Source organism: Muscardinus avellanarius (genome assembly GCF_963383645.1).
Source record: "Muscardinus avellanarius genome assembly, chromosome: 21".
In the NCBI taxonomy this organism is placed as follows: domain Eukaryota; kingdom Metazoa; phylum Chordata; class Mammalia; order Rodentia; family Gliridae; genus Muscardinus; species Muscardinus avellanarius.
Window position 1 is genome coordinate 7,428,492 of NC_137807.1, and position 18,550 is coordinate 7,447,041.

Genomic DNA, 18,550 nt, shown 5'->3' on the forward strand with positions numbered 1-18,550 from the left:
GGCTAGAATTATTTATTCCCCAAGAAGAGTTTTACAGTGTGAGACAAGAGCTGTCCTCAAGCACATGGCCAATTACTAGTAAGTAACATTCTCGGTACATTCTAGCTACACAGGAGAAAAGAAAAAAAAAAAAAAAAAACAGACTTGCACTTGAACAAGAGAAGCCTGGCTAGACAGATGGAGAAGAGTGAGCTGAAGGCAAGCCCACGCTGCAGCCTGGAGCAGGCTGGGGCGCCTTCCTTCAGGGTTCTCCAGCTGGAACACGCAGGCAGGCTGGCCCACGGCTGGACGGGAGTGGAGAGCGCCCACTACAGCAAATGAAAATGCACACAGCGGACCACCATCCACAGGCTGGGAGCCTCCGGTCCCCACACTGAGTCAATATCAAGCTCATTTTCAAAATCTGCAGTTGTCAGGGTAGTTGAATTCCTTCTTGAATATAAGACAAGGGGGATGTTTTACTCATTTTTTTCTAAAACCTCAATCTGCTCCCCAAAGGGGTCTATTAATTAAAAAAATCCATAACCCACCTTTAATTGACTTATCATTGAAATAATCTTCTAACCCTGGACTCCCTTGAGTATCAAACAAACTCTGATTCACCACGGATACGGTCAGAATCTCTTCCGTTGACATTTCCATGAGCTCGTCTTCAGCATCCAAACTTGACAAACCAATCAAATCATTGTTGTTAAATAAGCTGGCTCGGATTTTCTCGATTTTTGCTCGGGATCTTATCTATGTGAACAAAGAAAATGGTCAATATTTGGGTAGAGTGGCCAGTCACTCTATGAATGGCCTATTTCTCTCCACACCTTTCCTTGGGACTCTGTCCTCATCTTTAGCTGCCAATCTTGGGCTAGCCAGCCTTCCTGGGAAACTCTCCTGTGCACCAACAAGGAGGACTACCAACTGGGCATCTACTGTGAAAACCTTGCCAAACCTGTGGCTTTTACTCTGCTGCTCAGAGAGTTCCTGTCCACACGGAGCTGAGGAACTCCCCAGGAAGGAGGCAGAATGGCTGAGAGACGAGATCCCAGGCCCAGTGGGAGTTCTCTACCTGGTGCTTTGTGCATCCAATCAAGGGGAGAAGGGTTTTGGCTATTTTTGTGTGCTGGAGATTGAATCCAAGGTCTTGTACATGTTAAGCACACGATTACTGAGCTACACCCCCAGGCCCTGGGTTTTACTTTTGAGCCTAACCACTGCCAAGCAAAGGTGCAGAAAGTCACCTGACACAACATTTCCAGACACAAAAGGTGGCACAAGAAATGTACAGTCTTGCCGGGCGTGGTGGCGCACGCTTGTAATCCCAGCATTCGGGAGGCTGAGACCGGAGGATCGCGGTTTGCGGACAGCTTCAGCTTCTTAGTGAGGCTCTCCGCAACTTAGTGAGACCCAGTTTCAAATTAAAGATTAAAAAAAATAGGGCACGGGGTATAGCTCGGAGGTCAAATGCTCCTGGGTTCCATCCCCAGACACGCAAAAAAAAAAAAAAAAAAAAGTACAATCTTACCTTCCAGATTATAAGTGTGGTGGTGCACACTTGTAATTTCAGCATTTGGGAGGCTGAGGCAGGAGGCTCACGGCTTGCGGACAGCCTCAGCTATTTAGTGAAGCCCTTTGCAACTCAGTGAGACCCTGTTTCAAAATAAAGAATAAAAAATAGGGCTGGGGTTGTAGCTGGGAGGTAGAATGCCCCTAGGTTTCATCCCTAGTACTGCCAAAAACAAAAACAAAAAAACAAAGAAATGTGGAGTCTTGCAGTGACTTGGCCGCGTGCCCATCATCTGAACCCAGAACGCCCTGAACCAGACTGTGACTTTTCTCACACTGCTGTGTGCAGATCCCTCCTGCTAATGGTGGTGCTAAGACACCCCAAGGAGCCCCAGAAAGCACTCCCAGGCCCTGAGTTAGAGGGCACCTGAAAAGGCCCACCTATCATAAAAGGTCATCTCTTGAGCCCCACCTCCTGACCCCACAATCAGCAGTGAACTGTATTTCCCTCTGGACGTCACTCTTGGAGATGTGGTCTCAAGGAGAATCCTGATGCTGCTTCCAAGAGCGGCCCAGGGAGCCCCACGTGCTCCAACGGTACCGATTAGCTTATCCTTGGAAACAGGCAGGTTTAAAGAGGTCTGAGAGACTGAAACTGGTTGTGATCTGAGTGGCTGCCAAGACTGGGGAGCCGTACCTCCACGACTGCAAAGCCTTTGATGGGGCGTGCTGCGAGGGGCTGGTTGTCCAGGGACGTGACTGTGTACATGGAGCCCACGTCCGAAACCGAGGCAGTCTCTGCGTTGTCCAGGGGCTCCCCCAGGCTGCCTAGGCTGCCTAGGCTGCCGGTGCTGCACAGGGAAATATCCAGGCTCTCCTGGCTGGACACCACATGGGGCTCCAGCAGGCCGGGGGGGATGGGCAGCTCGAGGCCCAAGGGCAGTGGGTCCACCGAGAGGTCACTGACAGTCTGTGAGACACCCTGGGAGCTGCAGATGGAGGCCTGGCTGGTGGAGGCGGAGGCGCTGATGCTCATGGCAGGGGCCAGGCTGCTGGACGTGCTCCCCTCCAAGCTGTCTGCGCTGGGGAAGCCCAGGGCTTTCTCAGGCTCACCCTTCCCGTCGCCACCCTCGGCCTTGTCTCTGGGTTTCTTGGGGTCTTCTTCCTGCAGTGGAATGTAGATCTCATCTTTAAAGACCCCACCGTGGGCGTTGCAGGCCTTACGGATAGCACCTCTGACGACACCCTCGTCTAGGTGGGTGGGGATGCCAGAGATCACCAGCAGGCGGCTGTGGGCCGTGGGGCCCACCAGGGCCTGGCAGGCATCTGCAATGGCGTCGCTTGTCACACCCAGGCCCTGCGGGTCCTTTCTGGCGAGGTGCCGCAGGATGATGAGCAGGGTGAGGGCTCGGTGGAACCACAGCATGTCCTCGGGCTTGCTGCCCCCGATGCTGAGCACGGCGGAGTCGGACTCCACCGTGCGGGAGGACTGGCGCTTCCCGGAGGAGGAGGCCTTTTCCCGCTTCATCTTGACTTTTTTCCTCTTGGACAGGAGGCTGGGGCTCTGTGGTGTCTGTCCTGGGGAGGACGAGGAGGAGGAGGACGAGTCGCTAAGGTTTGGGGCCGCACTTGAGGTCACCCCACTGGCGGTGATGCTCATGTTGGTGGGCAGGGTCACTTCTGCGACGGCCAGGCACCCTTCCATGAGCGCGTGGAAGTAGGTGGAGAACCTGCCCTGCTCGCCGGCCGCGCCCGCCCCGGAGCTCCCACAGCTGCTGCCCGAGACCCAACTCTGGGTCTCCTCATCGTAGAGCTTGTGCAGCTCCGACTGCAAGGCCATCAGCATGGCCAGACAGGGGTTGAGCTGGAGGGCGATGGAGGACGACGGGCCAGCGGGGTGCTTCCTCTGCTCCAGTGCGTGCACGGTGCGCAGGAGCTCCGCCAGGAGATGGAAGACCAGCTCTTTGATGCAGGCGGCCATGTCCGTGGTCCACAGGAAGTTTCCTGAGCAGACAGGAAACAGCAATAGCAGTCACCTTTGAGGCAGCAATTTCACGCCAGGCACGATTCTAAGCATTTTAACAGATGCATGGCAACCCTGTGAGCAGCTACTGTGATACTCTGCACCGCAGCACTGGCCCAAGGTTGTGCAGCTCCCCGCAGGAGAGCCAGGGCGCAGAGCTGGCAAAGTCGCACATGGCAGCCCGCGGGCCGAGACTAGCCGACGACATCTGGTTCCCTGCCACCCCAGGCCTCCTTTTGGCCCCCTCGTCACCTGGCACTCCCCACCCCCGCTCCTGAGGGAAGGCCCGCCTCACCTAACAGCTCCACTACTTGCAGGAGCACCGATGTGGGAATGGTGTCCGGCTCATCTTCCGACTTGCCCTCGCCGTCCTCGGACTTCCAGGACAGCAGTTGCTCTGCGAAGGCCATGGCCAGAGGGAACTCCAGGGGCAGAGAATGTAACACCAGCACAGCTCCAGGGGGCGGAGACACTCCTAAAAGACGGCCCAGAAGGAAAATGTGTGGCTCGTGGCACCTGAGACAGATACTCCCGAGAAAAGGAGCTGCCAAGTGCGCACTGAGCACCAGTGCCAGCCCAGCCCTCACAAGTCCCTGACGCTTCGCAGTCGGGTGCAGGTGGGGCCAGGGCTACTTGCAGGTGTGGAAATGACAGAGGGGGTGGGAACAAAGGTGGATAACCACCTGAGTGGTGCAAGCCGACAGCCCAGCCACTCGGGAGGCTGAGGCAGGAGGATCGCGAGTTCAACGTCAGCATGGACAACTTAGAGAGACCCTGCCTTAAAATAAAAAGGGCCTGCCTCAAAATAAAAAAGTATTTGCCTAGCATGTGCTAGGCCCTGAATTCAATTCCCAGTACCAAAAGAAAAAAAAAAAAAAGGAAGAAAGAAAAATAATATTAAGAAGTGATCCTAAAGTTGTTTAAAAATGGTCAAATTAAAGCCAGGCATGGTGGTGCATGCTTGTAATCCCAGCATTTGGGAGGCTGAGATAGAAGGGTCGCAGTTTGCGGACGACCTCAGCTACTCAGTGAGGCCTTGTTGCAAAATAAAGAATAAAAAATAGGGCTGGGGGGTGTAGCTTGGAGGTAGAATGCCCCTAGGTTCCATCCCCAGTACTGCAAAGAAAAAAAAAAAAAAAAGAGAAAAGAAATTACCCAGGCATGGTGATGCACGCTTGTAATCCCAGTACTTGGGAGGCTGAGACAGGAGGATCACAGGTTCACAGCCAGCCTCAGGTACTTAGTGAGGCCCTCTGCAACTTAGTAAGACCTTGTTTCAAAATCAAGAATAAAAAATAGGGCTGTGGGTATATCTCAGAGGTAGATGCCCCTGGGTTTAATCCCTAGTACCACAAAAGAAAAAAAGAAGGAAGAAAGAAGGAAATAAATAAATAAGTAAATGGCCAAATCACTTAAGAAATGTCTCTTTGGGTGTGGTGGTACGTGATGCGATCCCAGTATTTGAGAGGCTGAGCCAGGAGGTTGCAGGTTTGAGGCCAGCCTCAGCAACTTAGTAAGACCCTCTGCAACTTAGCAAGACCATTTCAAAACAAAACAAACAAACAACAAAAAAAAATAGGGCCAGCCGGGCGTGGTGGCGCATGCTTGTAATCCCAGCATTTGGGAGGCTGAGACCGGAGGATCACAGTTCGCGGACAGCCTCAGCTACTTAGTGAGGCCCTCTGCAACTCAGTGAAACCTGGTTTCAAAATAAAGAATAAAAAATAGGGCAGGGGGTGTAGCTCGGAAGTTGAATGCCCCTGGGTTCCATCCCCAGACCCGCAAAAAAAAAAAAAAAAAAAAAAAAAAAAATAGGGCCAGGAATGTAGCTCAGAGGTAGAATGCCCCTAGGTTCAATCCTCATTGCCAAAAGAAAAAAAAGAAAAAGGGAAAGAAAGAAAAAGAATGAGAACTGTCCTGTCATCCCAGTCCTTAAAGATGCAATGCCTGAAGGAGCGGAGTTAGGAGAAGCCAAGGCCCATTTTTTCTGCCTGAAAGTTCAAATATAGTTTATCATTTTCTCTGACAAAAAATGTCTTTTCTTTCAATCATGCTGAGGAACAGCAATGGAAGCCCAGAACTAAAGTTTTTCTCCTTCCTCAAGGCCTCAGTCTATGATAACCAAACAGGCAGCGACAGCTTCAGGGTCAGTGATGTGGTGCCCTTATCAAAGTCCATAACCCGGCCGGGGGTGGTAGCGCACTCTGATAATCACAGTACTGGGGAGGCGAGACCAGAGGATCGCAGGTTCATACCGGCCTCAGCTACTGAGTGAAACTTAGTGAGACCCTGTTTCAAAGTAAAAATACAAAATAGGGCAGTGGGTGTAGCTTGGATCTCAAATGTCTCTGGGTTCCATCCCCAGACCCACAAACACAAACGCACACACACAATAAATAAATAAATAAATAAATAAATAAATAAATAAATAAATAAATAAAAAATAGGGCTGGGGGTGTATTTCAGAGGTAGAATGCCCGGGGGTTCCATCCCCAGTATCACAAACACTCACAAAAAAATAAAAAATAAAAAATAGGGCTGGGGGTGTAGCTTGGAGGTAAAATACCCTGAGTTCAATCCCCAGTACTGTAAAACAAACAAAGCCCACAACCATGGAGGCTTCACCAAGGACGCTGGAAAGGCCAGAACAAGCAGGTCCCTGCCCAGATAGGGAGCAGGCGCTCCATGCAACTACTGCCCAGGAGCCCATGACACTGGAGAAGTGGAGATTTTTTTTTTTTTTTTGGTGGTACTGGGGTTCCTGGAAACCCTTTATCTCTGGGCTACACTCCTAGACCTGTTTTATACTTTTTGTTTGGAAACTGTCTCTTAAGCCAGCGCGGCTGGCTTGGAACCTGCGCGATCCTCCTGTCTCCGCCTCCCCAGCGCAGGGATGACAAGCGTGCCCACCGCGCCCGGCCGAAGTGGAGTTTAATGAGAAGTCGAGACACAGCAACTGGGATTAGCACGGCCTGAGCCTGCTGTGGGGTGACACTGCTTGTTCAGATCACCATGCAGACTGGCCCCAGAGCATGCTGGGCAGGAGGGAAAGCTCCCGCCAGGCCTTTAGACTGACAGCCCTCAGATCCACTGCCCAGCAGTCCCGTTCTTTCCCCAGCACCCGGGGCACAGCAACCACAAGTCCCCTGCATCTTCCTAAGGCCCGGAGACTCACCGAGCTTGATGTGAACCCTGTCTGTGGAGAGCACCACAGAGGGGTACTGGTCAGCCGTGGGCGGGGGCGCAAGCCCGGTGTTGGCCGGGGACGCGTCCCGGGGGTAACAGGCAGCCTCGATGAGATTCAGCTGGCCGGTTCGCTTCACTTTGTGGCCGAGCCCATACACGAGCACGCGGGCCCACGGTGCCTTGTACAGAGAAGAGCTGAAGGAAAGGGTTAGGACAGACGTCAGCCACGCCTGCCGAGGGAGCTGATGGAACTGGCTGCCAGTCGTCTGCATCACTTTGTATTTTTTTTTTTGTACTGGGCATTGAACCCAGGGGCATTCTGCCTCCAGCGACACCCCCAGCCCTCTTTTATTTTTATTTTGTAACTGGGTCCCGCTGGGTTGATGAGAGTCTCACTACTTGCTGAGGCTGTCCTCAAACCTGTGATCCTCCTTTCTCAGCCTCCCAAGTCCTGAGATTACAAGGCTTTGCATCACCTATTAGAGGGTCAATCTTTGAAAAGGCTAATCCCATACAGAGAAGTGCGGGGGAGCTGCAAACCATCCTTAGAGAGAGTACGCATTCAAGGACGAAGACGACTTGAGGCCTTTCTCTCTGCCATCATCACCAGAATCTATGCACTTCTCGTCCACCACCATCTTCTTGAGAGAGGGCAACTTACTCTTTGCGGAATCCGGACTGACTTTCTTTGCAAGAAACAACAACAAAGGCGGCTCCAGGGAAATTAACATCCATGTTGACTTTGGACTCGGATATTGGGAACTCTTCAGAAGGGAACTGCTCTGGTGCCGTCTGCAAAGAGACATTAAATAAGAAGGCCACAGGCTAAACACCAGGGAGCCCGCTTCGTCTTCTCATCAGGGAAGCAAAAGCATATGTTGTAATCGATTCAAAAGGAAAAAGCCCTCCAGGAGGAAGAGAATAAGGTGAGACCAAAAAAAAAAAAAAAAAAAAAAAAAAAAAAAAAAAAAAAATGCAGAGGAGACAAAGCAGAAGAGGTTCTACACAAAGACAATCAAAGGGGAGAGTGGCCGGGAGAGCAAGGGAAGCGACTTCAGCAGCAGCCGGGCATCTGACGGAAAGTGGCAGCGGCAGAGGGGCCGTTCGCCTTAGACCTGTACCTGCAGGAAGGAGCAGATGTGTTTCGTCAGCTCCAGGAGGCTCTCCTCGCCCTGGTGCAGGGTGCGGGTGATGGCCACACTGAGCCACTCTCTCACCGTCTGCGAGCTGCCCTGGTAAAAGAGGTCGGTGGCGGAGCAGTTCTGGGAGTGGATGCAATGCTGCAGGGACTGCGCCAGGAGGATGGAGCTGGAGCTGATGGTGCCATCTGGGGGCAGGAAAGAAAACGGAAGATTACAAGAACCAAAGTCGCGGCGGCTGTGACTGAGTAATAAACACTGAAGGAAGCCGAGCGTGGCCGCACATGCCTGTAATCCTGGGACTTGGGAGGCTGAGATGGGAAGATTGCAGGTTCAAGGCCAGCCCAACAACTTGGAGAGGCCCTGTTCCAAAATAAAAAGGGCCGGGGTATAGCTTGGAGATAGAATGTCCCCAGATTCAATCCAGAGTGTCAAAGAAAGGAAGGTAGGGAGGCAGGAAGGAAGGCAGACCTGTCTACATGAGTTGCCCTGGATAGTTACTAGGGATATAGTGTCTTGGATAACAGATATCCCCAATCAGATAGTTCCAAGGAGGGGTGAAAGTCAGGAGATTGGTGGGTGGCCTTTAAACTTTTGTATTTTGGGTTTTTTTTGGGTACTAGGCATTGAACTCAGGGGCTTCAAATTATATCCCCAGACCTTTTTATGATTTATTTATTTATTTATTTTTGGTACTAGGGTTCCTGGAAGCCCTTCTACCTCCGGGCTACACTCCCAGGGCTATTTTTACATTTTTATTTGGAAACAGGGTCTCCTAAGCCAGCGCGCGTGGCTGGCTTTGAACCTGTGCGATCCTCCTGTCTCTGCCTCCCAAGCGTGGGGATTACAAGCGTGCGCCACCACGCCCCGTTTATGTTTTATTTTGAAACAGAGTCTTTCTAGATTGCTGAGAGCCTCACTGAGTTGCTAAGGCTCGCTTCAACCCTGCGATTCTCCTGTCTCAGCCTTTAAAGCATTGGGATTACAAGCGTGCTCCACTACCACGCCCAGCCATGTGCATCTTTCAAAGTGGAAGAAAGCACTGGCAATAGCAGGTCTTTGCTATGTTGATCCCATTGGTATCATGGGATGCTGTGGAGACTGAGTGCACCAGGCACCCTCCTGCATGGGCCTGGCTCGGGCTCGGGGCTCTTCTCTGGTACTGGTTTCTGGGTGACAGCAGCAGAGCCAAGTCTTACCTGGGAGAGGAGGAGCCAGAAGCTGATTGGACAGCAGCTGCAGGTGCTCCAGGGTAATGTCCCGGATGGCCGGGATGTGGAAGAGGCGGGTAAACAAGTGGGGGAATTTGGGCGCGAAGATGTTGAGCAGTGCCATGCGGCAGTACAGCCTGGCCAGCGCAGCTTCGCACCGCAGCAGCTCTCTGCAAGGGAAGAGGCAAGAGAGAGGTGCTGAGCATGGAACTCGGTGCCCGCATCTGGACTGGGCCACAGCGTTTCGGGGGAAGAACCACAGCCCAGGCTTCTTTTCTGGCTCCATGTTCTGTGTATCAAGTGAGTGTCACATGTATTTTAAACAAAAACCATGTTAGTTAAGTTTGATTTTCTGAGCACAAAAGTATTGTGGAAAACACAAGTGAAAATATATGTCCGCACAAAAACCTGTGCATGTATGTTCACAGGATTACTATTAAGAACCCAATAGTGAGAAGTGAGACTATAATGCACCAATAAAAGTATTATTAAAAAAACCCAATACTGGAAACAACCCAAATGTCCATTAACTTGGTATGTCCATACAATAGAATATTATCCAGCAATAAAAAGAAATAAGGTGCTAATAAAGGGAAGTAAGACTTTTTTGAAAAGGCACATGCCCAAAGTCCCTTCTAGTTCCCTGCACAGTGCTGGTACAGAGACAGCACTCAAGGGACACGTGGTGAGTGTAAGAGGAAGGAATGGGCTGTCTGCTTACACATTTCTCCCATTTGCTATTTATTCACTGTCTTTTTTTTTTTTTTTTTTTGCAGTACAGGGGATTGAACCTAGGGCAATCTACCTCTGAGCTACACTTGCAGCCCTATATTTTCTTTTTCTTTTTTGTGGGTTTGGGGATGGAACCCAGGGGCATTTGACCTCCGAGCTACACCTCCTGCCCTATTTTTTATTTTGAAACTGGGTCTCAGTAAGTTGCAAATGGCCTAAGTAGCTGAGGCTATCTGCGAACCACGATCCTCCGGTCTCAGCCTCCTGAATGCTGGGATTACAAGCATGTGCTACCATGCTTGGCTTTTTTTTTTTTTTTTTCATTCTTTATTTTGAAACAAGGTCTTACTAAGTTGCAGAGGACCTCACTAAATAAGACTGGCCTCAAATCTGTGACCCTCCTGTCTCAGCCTCCCACATCCTGGGAATACAAGTGTGCACCACCAAACCTGGTTCACTGTCTCTTTTTTATACCTTTTCTGTGCTACTGGGGATTAAATCCAGGACCATTCTACCTCTGAGCTACATTCCCAGCCCTATTCTATTTTATTTTGAAACAGGATCTCACTAAGTTACAGAGGACCTCACTAAGGAGCTGAGGCAAGCTGAGAATCTGTGATCCTTCTGTCTCAGCCTCCCATGCCCTGAGATTACACACAGAAAAACACAGTTAGTGGATTTCTGTGGCCCATCACAAAGAAGAGCTCCATTTTACCTGTGAATTTGAAGGTTGGTGTTGTCCAGTGTGACCAGCCCATTGGTGGCAGTTCTTCGGTAGCCTGCTGGGGGCCTTTCCAACATATCAATAGGATACCAGTATCGCACCAGCACCCCTTCACTCCGGAGGTACGTTTCCACCTGTACCAGTTCATTCACCTACAACAGGAGAAGGAAATGTGTGCTTGTTTGTCTGGGCATTGGCTTTGTTTTCCAAGTTTATTCACATACACACACAGTCTAAGCTTCTGGTTTTGCTGTTTATTATTTGCCTCTTGCTACTTCATGGAAAAATTAATAATAAATTCACAGAGAATTCATAACACTTGTTTTTTTTTCCTTGGTGATGGGAACTGAACCCATGGCCTCACACATATTAGGTAAGAGCTGCTAAATTGCTCAGGCTGACCTAGAGCTTAAGATTCTGCTCCCTCATCCCCCAGAATAGCTGGGCTTGCAGGTGTGCCATGGCACCTGGCTCCCACAATGCATTTTGAAGTATGTATTACAAGCCAAATTCATACCATATAAACTGGCTAAATATGGTTCTTTCTTTTCTATATTTTTGCAGTACTGGGAAGAGAACTCAGGGATATTGTACCTCCGAGCTAAACCCCGAGCCCTACTTTTTATTCCTTATTTTGTTTGTATGTACGTATTATGTACGTATGTATTTATCTGTGGTACTGGGGATTGAACCCAGGGGCACTCTACCTCCAAGCTACACACCCAGCTCAATTTTTTTTATTCTTTATTTTGAAACAGGGTCTCACTAAGTTGCAGAGGGCCTAAGTAGCTGAGGCTGGTCACAAACCCTGATCCTCTCAAGTACTGGGATTACAAGCATGTACCACCATGCCCAGCTCTCTTTATTTTTTGAAACAAGGTCTCACTAAATTGTAGAAGGCCTAAGTAGCTGAGGCTATCCCCGAACCTCCCATCCTTCTGTCCCCACTAAATATTTTTCTAAGATGAGAACAAAATGATAAACATTAAGAATCATAAAATGAACATTAAGAATCATAAAACGGCTAAGTGTGGTGGCACATGCTTGTAATCCCAGTAACTTGGTAGGCTAAGAGAGGAGGATCGCAGGTTCATGGCCAGCCTCGGCTACTTACTGAGGCTCTCTGAAACTTGGTAATACCCTGCTTTAAAATAAAAAATAGGCAGGGTGTGGTGGCGCACGCTTGTAATCCCAGCATTCGGGAGGCTGAGACTGGAGGACTGCAGTTCGCGGATAGCCTCAAGTACTTAGTGAGGCCCTCCGCAACTTAGTGAGATCCTGTTTCAAAATAAAGAATAAAAAATAGGGCAGGGGGTGTCGCTTGGAGGTCAAATGCCCCTGGGTTCCATCCCCAGACCTGAAAAAACAAAAAACAAAACAAAAAAAAACAAACAAATGCCAGGTGTGGCAGTGCATGTTTGTAATCCTAAGACTTGGAAGGCTGAGACAGGAGGATCACACAGGTTCGAAGCCAGCCTCAGCTATTTAGTGAGGCTCTCAGCAGCTTAGTGAGACCCTGTTTCCAAATAAAATATAAAATAGGTCTAGGAGTATACTCCAGAGGTAGATAAGCTCCTACGTTCCATTCCCGTACCACACACACACACACAAAAAGTAGGGAATCTTTCTGATAGACTTATTTTATCATTAGGAAAATAAATATTAAGTTCATGTGTATACATTCTGGATTCAAATATCAGGGATTATTAAAACTGAATCAAATTACTTGAGAAATAACAGAATGATTACATTAATAAAATTTCTATATTTCTAAATTTTACTTTCACACATATCTAATGATGAAAAATGTTAGTAATGTATCTTCTGATAATCAATATTAGAAGTTTGTATCAGAAGGCAGTGGGAAATTAGCAGGATTACTAATAAAGTTTTCATTGTGAAAGTTTAAAATGGTAAATTATCAGTTAATAATCTCTCTCAAGCCGGGCGTGGTGGTGCATGCTTGTAATCCCCGCGCTTGGGAGGCTCAGATAGGAGGATCGCACGGGTTCAAAGCCAGCCTCAGTTACTTAGGCTTTCAGCAACTTAGTGAGACCCTGTTTCCAAATAAAATGTAAAAAAAAAGGTCTGGGAGTATAACCCAGAGGTAGAAAGCCTATGGGTTCCACCCCCAGTACCACCAAAAAAAAAAAAAAAAAAAAAAAAAAAAATCCCTCTCAAAAAACTTTTTTTGTGGTTCTAGGGATTGAACCAAGGGGCATTCTATCTCTGAGCTACACCCCCAACCCTATTTTATTTTTTATTTTAAAATAGGGTCTCACTAAATTGTGGAGGGCCTCACTAAATTGCTGAGCCTAGTCTTGAACCTACGCTCCTTCTGTGTCAGCCTCTCAAGAACTGGGATTACAGGCATGCACCATCATGCCTGGCCCCTCTAATTTGAACAGAAATCATACTGAGTATTCTGTGTATTTGTATGTGTTTGTGTGTGTGTAGGACTGAGGATAAAACACAGGACCTCGAACATGCTAAGCATGCGTTCTACTTCTGACCTACTCTCCCAGGCCATAATCACTTTGAAGGTACTTGGAGTCTGGCCGTGAAAGCGTCAGTACATGTACATGGTGTAATAATCTGAATGGCCAGTCACTTACTGAGTCAACATCCAAGACGACTCCATGAAGCCCAAAGGTTTTCAGCATCCCTCGGATGGCAAATTTTGGCAGAGCAGTGCCAACAGTGCTGCTGGCTACATTATTGCTGTCTGGAGAGCGGGTGACAACTGTGAGACCTGAGGATGTAGAAGAAGATTCTTAAGGAAAAAGTGTCTTATCACCTTGGGACTTTGTATTACTTTTGTGGTACTGGGGATGGAACCCAGAGGCATTCTACCTCCATCTACACGTCCAGCCCTATTTTTTATTCTTAATTTTGAAACAGGGTCTCATTGAGTTGCAAAGGGCCTAAGTAGTAGCTGAAGCTGTCTGCAAACACTATCCTCCTGTCCCAGCCTCCCAAATGCTGGGATTACAAGCGTGTGCCACCATACCCGGCTCTTGGCAGTTCTTCAAAAAGTTAGTTACCATATGACCCAGCAATTCCACTACTACATTTATACCCAAGAGAAATGAAGGCACATGTCCACAGAAAAACTCGTACACCCTTGTTCACAGCAGTATCATTCATAATAGCCCAAAATTTGGAACCAACTCAAATGTCCATCAATAGGGCAGATAGAGAATGAAATATTATTTGGTCATAAACAGAAATGAAGTATTGATATATGCTACAACACAGATGAACCTGGAAGAAGAAGCCAGACTACCCTAGGCTCAGGCCTGCTTCCTTCCTGTACCCTCGGTTCTGCCGCAGCGGTCCAGCCAGTGAGCTCTGGCAACGGGGTGAGGCCACCAGAGGCCAGACAGCTCCTGGGATCCAGGTTGCTGAGGGCTTCACATGGCAGGGCCTGGGAGAGCCAGGAGCTCCAGAGGACAGGGGGTGCCCTGGAGAGCGGCCGCTGCTTGCCTCGTGCCTAGGGAAATTCCACCACTCATCTTATAGGCGAAGTAAGGAGAAAAGCAAAACCTTTTCGAACTTTGTCAATTGTGAACTTGTTTGCCTCGTCTTTAATGTCCTCGATGGTGGGGAGGTAAAGGTCTCTTGGGATGCCGCCATTTTCCTCGTAGAGAAATTCAACCGTCTGTCGGGCGATATCCACCATGCCTGAAAATAGAACATGCTGAGTCAACGCTCTACAGGACACACAGTTTTGAGATCAGTCACCACACTGACTTCTATCCAGAATGAAATGACAGAGAACCTTTGAAACACTGGTTATGGAAGGACAGAATCTTTTGGGGAAGGTAATGATGCAGTTTCTTCCAAGTGTAAAATACTGAGCCAGGGTTGGTGGTGCACGCTTGGAATCCTGGTACTTTGGAGGCTGAGATAGGAGGCTCTCAGGTTCACAGCCAGCTTCAGCAACTTAGTGAGGCCCTCTGCAACTTAGTGAGACCTTGTTTCAAACGAAAAAGTAAAAATAGGGCTGGGGATGTAGCTGAGATCGAATGCCCCTGGGTTCAATCCCCAGTACCACACACCAATAAATAAAATAAGATACAAAATATGCGTTACTTATAGAAACCTCTCAGGCCTCCCTCACAGGATTATAAACATAGTGTACAAAGTTATTAAGATCATTCATCGCAGTACAGTTGGCAAATGATAACAAGAACATGAAAATAACCAAAGAGTTCATCAACAGAGGATGGTAAAATGATGGGACATTACTATGCAGGCGTTTCATTTTAGTTAACTCACAAGAACGAGCTATTGGACAAATGCAGAGGAAGAAGAAAGCAAGGGTAACGTTTATTGATGGCTTTAGAGATTTTTTTGTACTGTGTTTGATTGTCACACATGTTGCTTATTAATTAATTATTTTTGTGTGAGGTACTAGGGATGGAACCCAGGGGTTTGCTACCTCTGGCTATACTCTGAGACCTATTTTATATTTTATTTAGAAACAGGGTCTCACTAAGTTGCTGACAGTCTCACTAAGTAGCTGGGGCTGGCTTCGAACCCGTGCGATCCTCCTGTCTCAGCCTCCCAAGCGCGGGGATGACAAGCGTGCGCCACCACGCCCGGCTCATGTTGCTCATTTAAAAGAGACAATTAGGTGATTAAGAGGCTGAGACAGAAGGATCGCACAGGTTCAAAGCCAGCCTCAGCTACTTAGTGAGGCTCTCGGCTACTTAGTGAGACCCTAATACCAAATAAAATATAAAAAAGGTCTGGGAGTACAGCCCGGAGGTAGAAAGCCTCTGGGTTCCACCCCCAGTACCACCAAAAAAAAAAAAAAAAAAAAAAAGACAATTAAGCCGGGCGTGGTGGCGCACTCTTGTAATTCCCGAGTTTGGGAGGCAGAGACAGGAGGATTGCGCAGGTTCGAAGCCAGCCTCACTGGCTTAAGAGACCCTGTTTCCAAATAAAAGTATAAAATAGGTCTGGGAGTGTAGCCTGGAGGTAGAAGGGTTTCCAGGAACCCCAGTACCACCAAAAAACAAAAAACAAAAAGAAAAAAGAGAGACAATTAGTCCAAGCGTGGCGGCGCACACTTGTAACCCCGCATTCAGAAGGTGGAGACTGGAGGGTCGCGGTTCACAGACAGCCTCAGCCACTTAGTGAGGCCCTTCATAAGTCAGTGAGACTCAGTTTTAAAAATAAAAACAGGGCCGGGTGTGGTGGCGCACGCTTGTAATCCCCGCGCTTGGGAGGCTGAGACAGGATGATTGCACAGGTCCGAAGCCAGCCTCAGCTACTTAGTGAGGCTCTCAAAAAAAGTATAAAAAATAGGTCTGGGTGTATAGCCTGGAGGTAGAAAGCCTCTGGGTTCCACCCCCAGTACCATCAAAAAATATATATATAAATAAATAAATAAAAAATAAAAACAGGCCAGGTGTGGTGGTACATGCTTGTAATGCCAGCATTTGAGAGGCTGAGACCAGGGGATCACAGTTCCTCGACAGCCTCTACTACTTAGGCCCTCTGCAACTTAGTGAGATCTGGTTTCAGCCTTAAAAGGGAGCTGCAATTACAGAAGGATGCTTATAGAAAAAAGTATAAAAAAAAATACACAAAGCGGGGTATGGCGGTACACGCCTGTAATCCCAGTACCTGGGAGCCTGATGTAGGAGGATCACAGGCTCAAGGGTAGTCTCAGCAAATAGTGAGACTGTCATCAACCTACTGAGACCCAGTTTCAAAATAAAACTAAAAAAACAGGGCCAGGGGTGTAGCTCAGAGGTAAAATCTCTAGCAACACACACACACACACACACACACACACACACACACACACACACACACACAGAATACCCAAGAAACTGAGGCCCAATATTAAGAGATTATGGGCCAGGTGTGGTGACATATACCTGTAATTCCAATACTTGAGAGACTGAGACAGGAAGATTGCAAGTTCAAGGCCAGTCTCTGTAACTTAGCAAGACTCTGTTTCAAAATAAAACATAAAATGGGCTGGGGATGCTACTCAGTGGTAGAGTGCCCTGGGTTCCACCTCAAGTAGTACAAAAAGAAAAACAATTATTGGCTAATAACGTTTTTGGGGGTACTGGGGGTAGAATCCTGGGACTTTCTACCTCTGGGTTATACTCCCAGACCTATTTTATACTTTATTTGGAAACAGGGTCTCACTAAGTTGCTGAGAGCCTCACTAAGTAGCTGAGGCTGGCTTTGAACCTGCCTGATCCTCCTGTCTCAGCCTCCCAAGCATGGGGACTACAAGCATGCGCCACCACGCCCTGCGGCTAATAACTTTTGTAACTATTCCTCCACTATTCCTTTTGGAGTAATAGACAGAAGGGAACAAATTTACTCCAGCCTAATAAGCAGGAGTCAGAAGAGGGGGCTGCTAAGCCAGCCTTGCAGAGCCCATGATGCTTCACTCACTGTCCCTGGGGTCAGGTGCTGCACTCACAGAGGTGGTCCTTTGGGCACTACAAACCAACTCCCTACCCTCCACTTTGGCACTTCTCGGTTGAATTTCACCACCATCATTATCATTGTGACATTCAGAACTGTACTCACTAACGCGTACTACGTGCCAGCCATTGCTCTTAGGAGCCTTATCTGCCTGCATCAATGTGTTTATTTCACACATCCAGATGAGCGGTTGCCATTGTCGATTCACTGTATAAACGAGGAACGCCTGAGCTCCCGTAGCTGATAAACGGCACATCTGTGACTGCAGATGTAACTGTTTGCCATCAGGCCATACAGCATCCCAGGGCAACCATTCCAGCTGCATTTAGAAGCCCATCAACAGAACACACTGAGTTAAATCGATGAGCAAATAAAAGCCTAGCAATGGAAGCAAAAGACCCAGAGCTCCCTGACAGTTTGGGGAGAAGATGCTGTCAAGTGAGGCATGACATTCCAGGAGTGCCTCTCCTGGTTTACATCTACCCAGCTCTTCAAGCCATGCAGCAAGCTCCTTGGGAGAATAAAAAATACCAGACCTAGTTGTAAAGCTCCCTTGATCTGGTCCAGGCCCGATTTCCGCTCTGCTTCATTCCGGAAACGTCTTCGGATGGTAGGAAACACCTTGGTCTCCCAAGCTTTCACCAGCAGGGCATAGTGGTCCTCCTGGAAGGAAGAGGGAGCGTGTGAGCAGAGGAGAGTGCTCGTGCAGGCAGCTCTTGCCCCTGGTCCCCACCTGCTGCGTGCCAATGGAGGACACAGGAGCAGAGCCCTGGGCTTAGCGCATACCTTGGACACCAGGGAGGGACAGCTCGACTGGAGCCAGCTCTGCCTTCCCTGGGAAGCCACAGGAGCAAGCACTTCCATGCACTATGGAATCACTGTGGAACTATTTCTCCCACACCTGGACCACTACTGGGCAGGAACCCTGCGGACATGGCTAGGCAGCAGAGAAAGGTGCGCGTGCCAGGGTGACTTCAAATGCCGTGGCCCAGCTGAGGGCAGAGCAACAGCCGAGCACTCCTGGGTTGCCCTTGTTACCAGGGTGCTAGGCAGATGCCACCGAGGCCCAGCCCTCACCTGTGGGATGTCGTCGTCATCGTCGTCGTCGCTCTCGTCATCTGCAATGGGGGGTGGGTGGGGGTCTGGGCCAGAGGTGATGAAATTCTCGTAGCTGAGCTCGACTTTATAGTGACAGGAGGTGTCACTATCGTACTCTGTAAGCAAGCATGACCACAGTGGAGCGTGTGAGCAGAGGAGAGTGTTTATTTCACACATTTCAAACAAGAGCGGGCTGGAAAAACCACTAACTTCTCACCCGGGATAAACTAGATTCCCTGAATCTACATTATGAAAAGACTTAGTAAGCTAAGAAACTTAAAGTACAGACTCAAGAAACAAGTAAGCAGCTGGGTGCGGTGGCGCATGCTTGTAATCCTAGCATTTGGGAGGCTGAGACAGGAGGATCACAGTTCGCGGACAGCCTCAGCTACTTAGTGGGGCCCTTTGGAACTCAGTGAGACCTTGTTTCCAAATAAAGAATAGGGCTGGAGGTGTAGCTTGGAGGTAGAATGCCCCT

The 18,550-nt window shown here is 48.7% G+C and overlaps 1 protein-coding gene across 2 annotated transcripts in view; it reads right to left on the bottom strand.

Annotated features, from left to right (window-relative positions):
- Positions 1 to 18,550, bottom strand: part of HECTD4 (HECT domain E3 ubiquitin protein ligase 4) — a gene marked incomplete at both ends in the record, with an annotated part of 174,075 nt that overhangs the window by 25,939 nt on the left and 129,586 nt on the right. For both annotated transcript variants that reach the window (XM_080717667.1, XM_080717666.1), the window contains 12 exons: positions 531 to 738; positions 2,195 to 3,501; positions 3,816 to 3,995; positions 6,696 to 6,901; positions 7,368 to 7,498; positions 7,828 to 8,033; positions 9,045 to 9,226; positions 10,504 to 10,664; positions 13,128 to 13,264; positions 14,059 to 14,196; positions 17,511 to 17,637; positions 18,052 to 18,188. In XM_080717667.1, the coding sequence (XP_080573793.1) occupies positions 531 to 738; positions 2,195 to 3,501; positions 3,816 to 3,995; positions 6,696 to 6,901; positions 7,368 to 7,498; positions 7,828 to 8,033; positions 9,045 to 9,226; positions 10,504 to 10,664; positions 13,128 to 13,264; positions 14,059 to 14,196; positions 17,511 to 17,637; positions 18,052 to 18,188 (3,120 nt within the window). The remainder of the gene's footprint in view (positions 1 to 530; positions 739 to 2,194; positions 3,502 to 3,815; positions 3,996 to 6,695; positions 6,902 to 7,367; positions 7,499 to 7,827; positions 8,034 to 9,044; positions 9,227 to 10,503; positions 10,665 to 13,127; positions 13,265 to 14,058; positions 14,197 to 17,510; positions 17,638 to 18,051; positions 18,189 to 18,550) is intronic.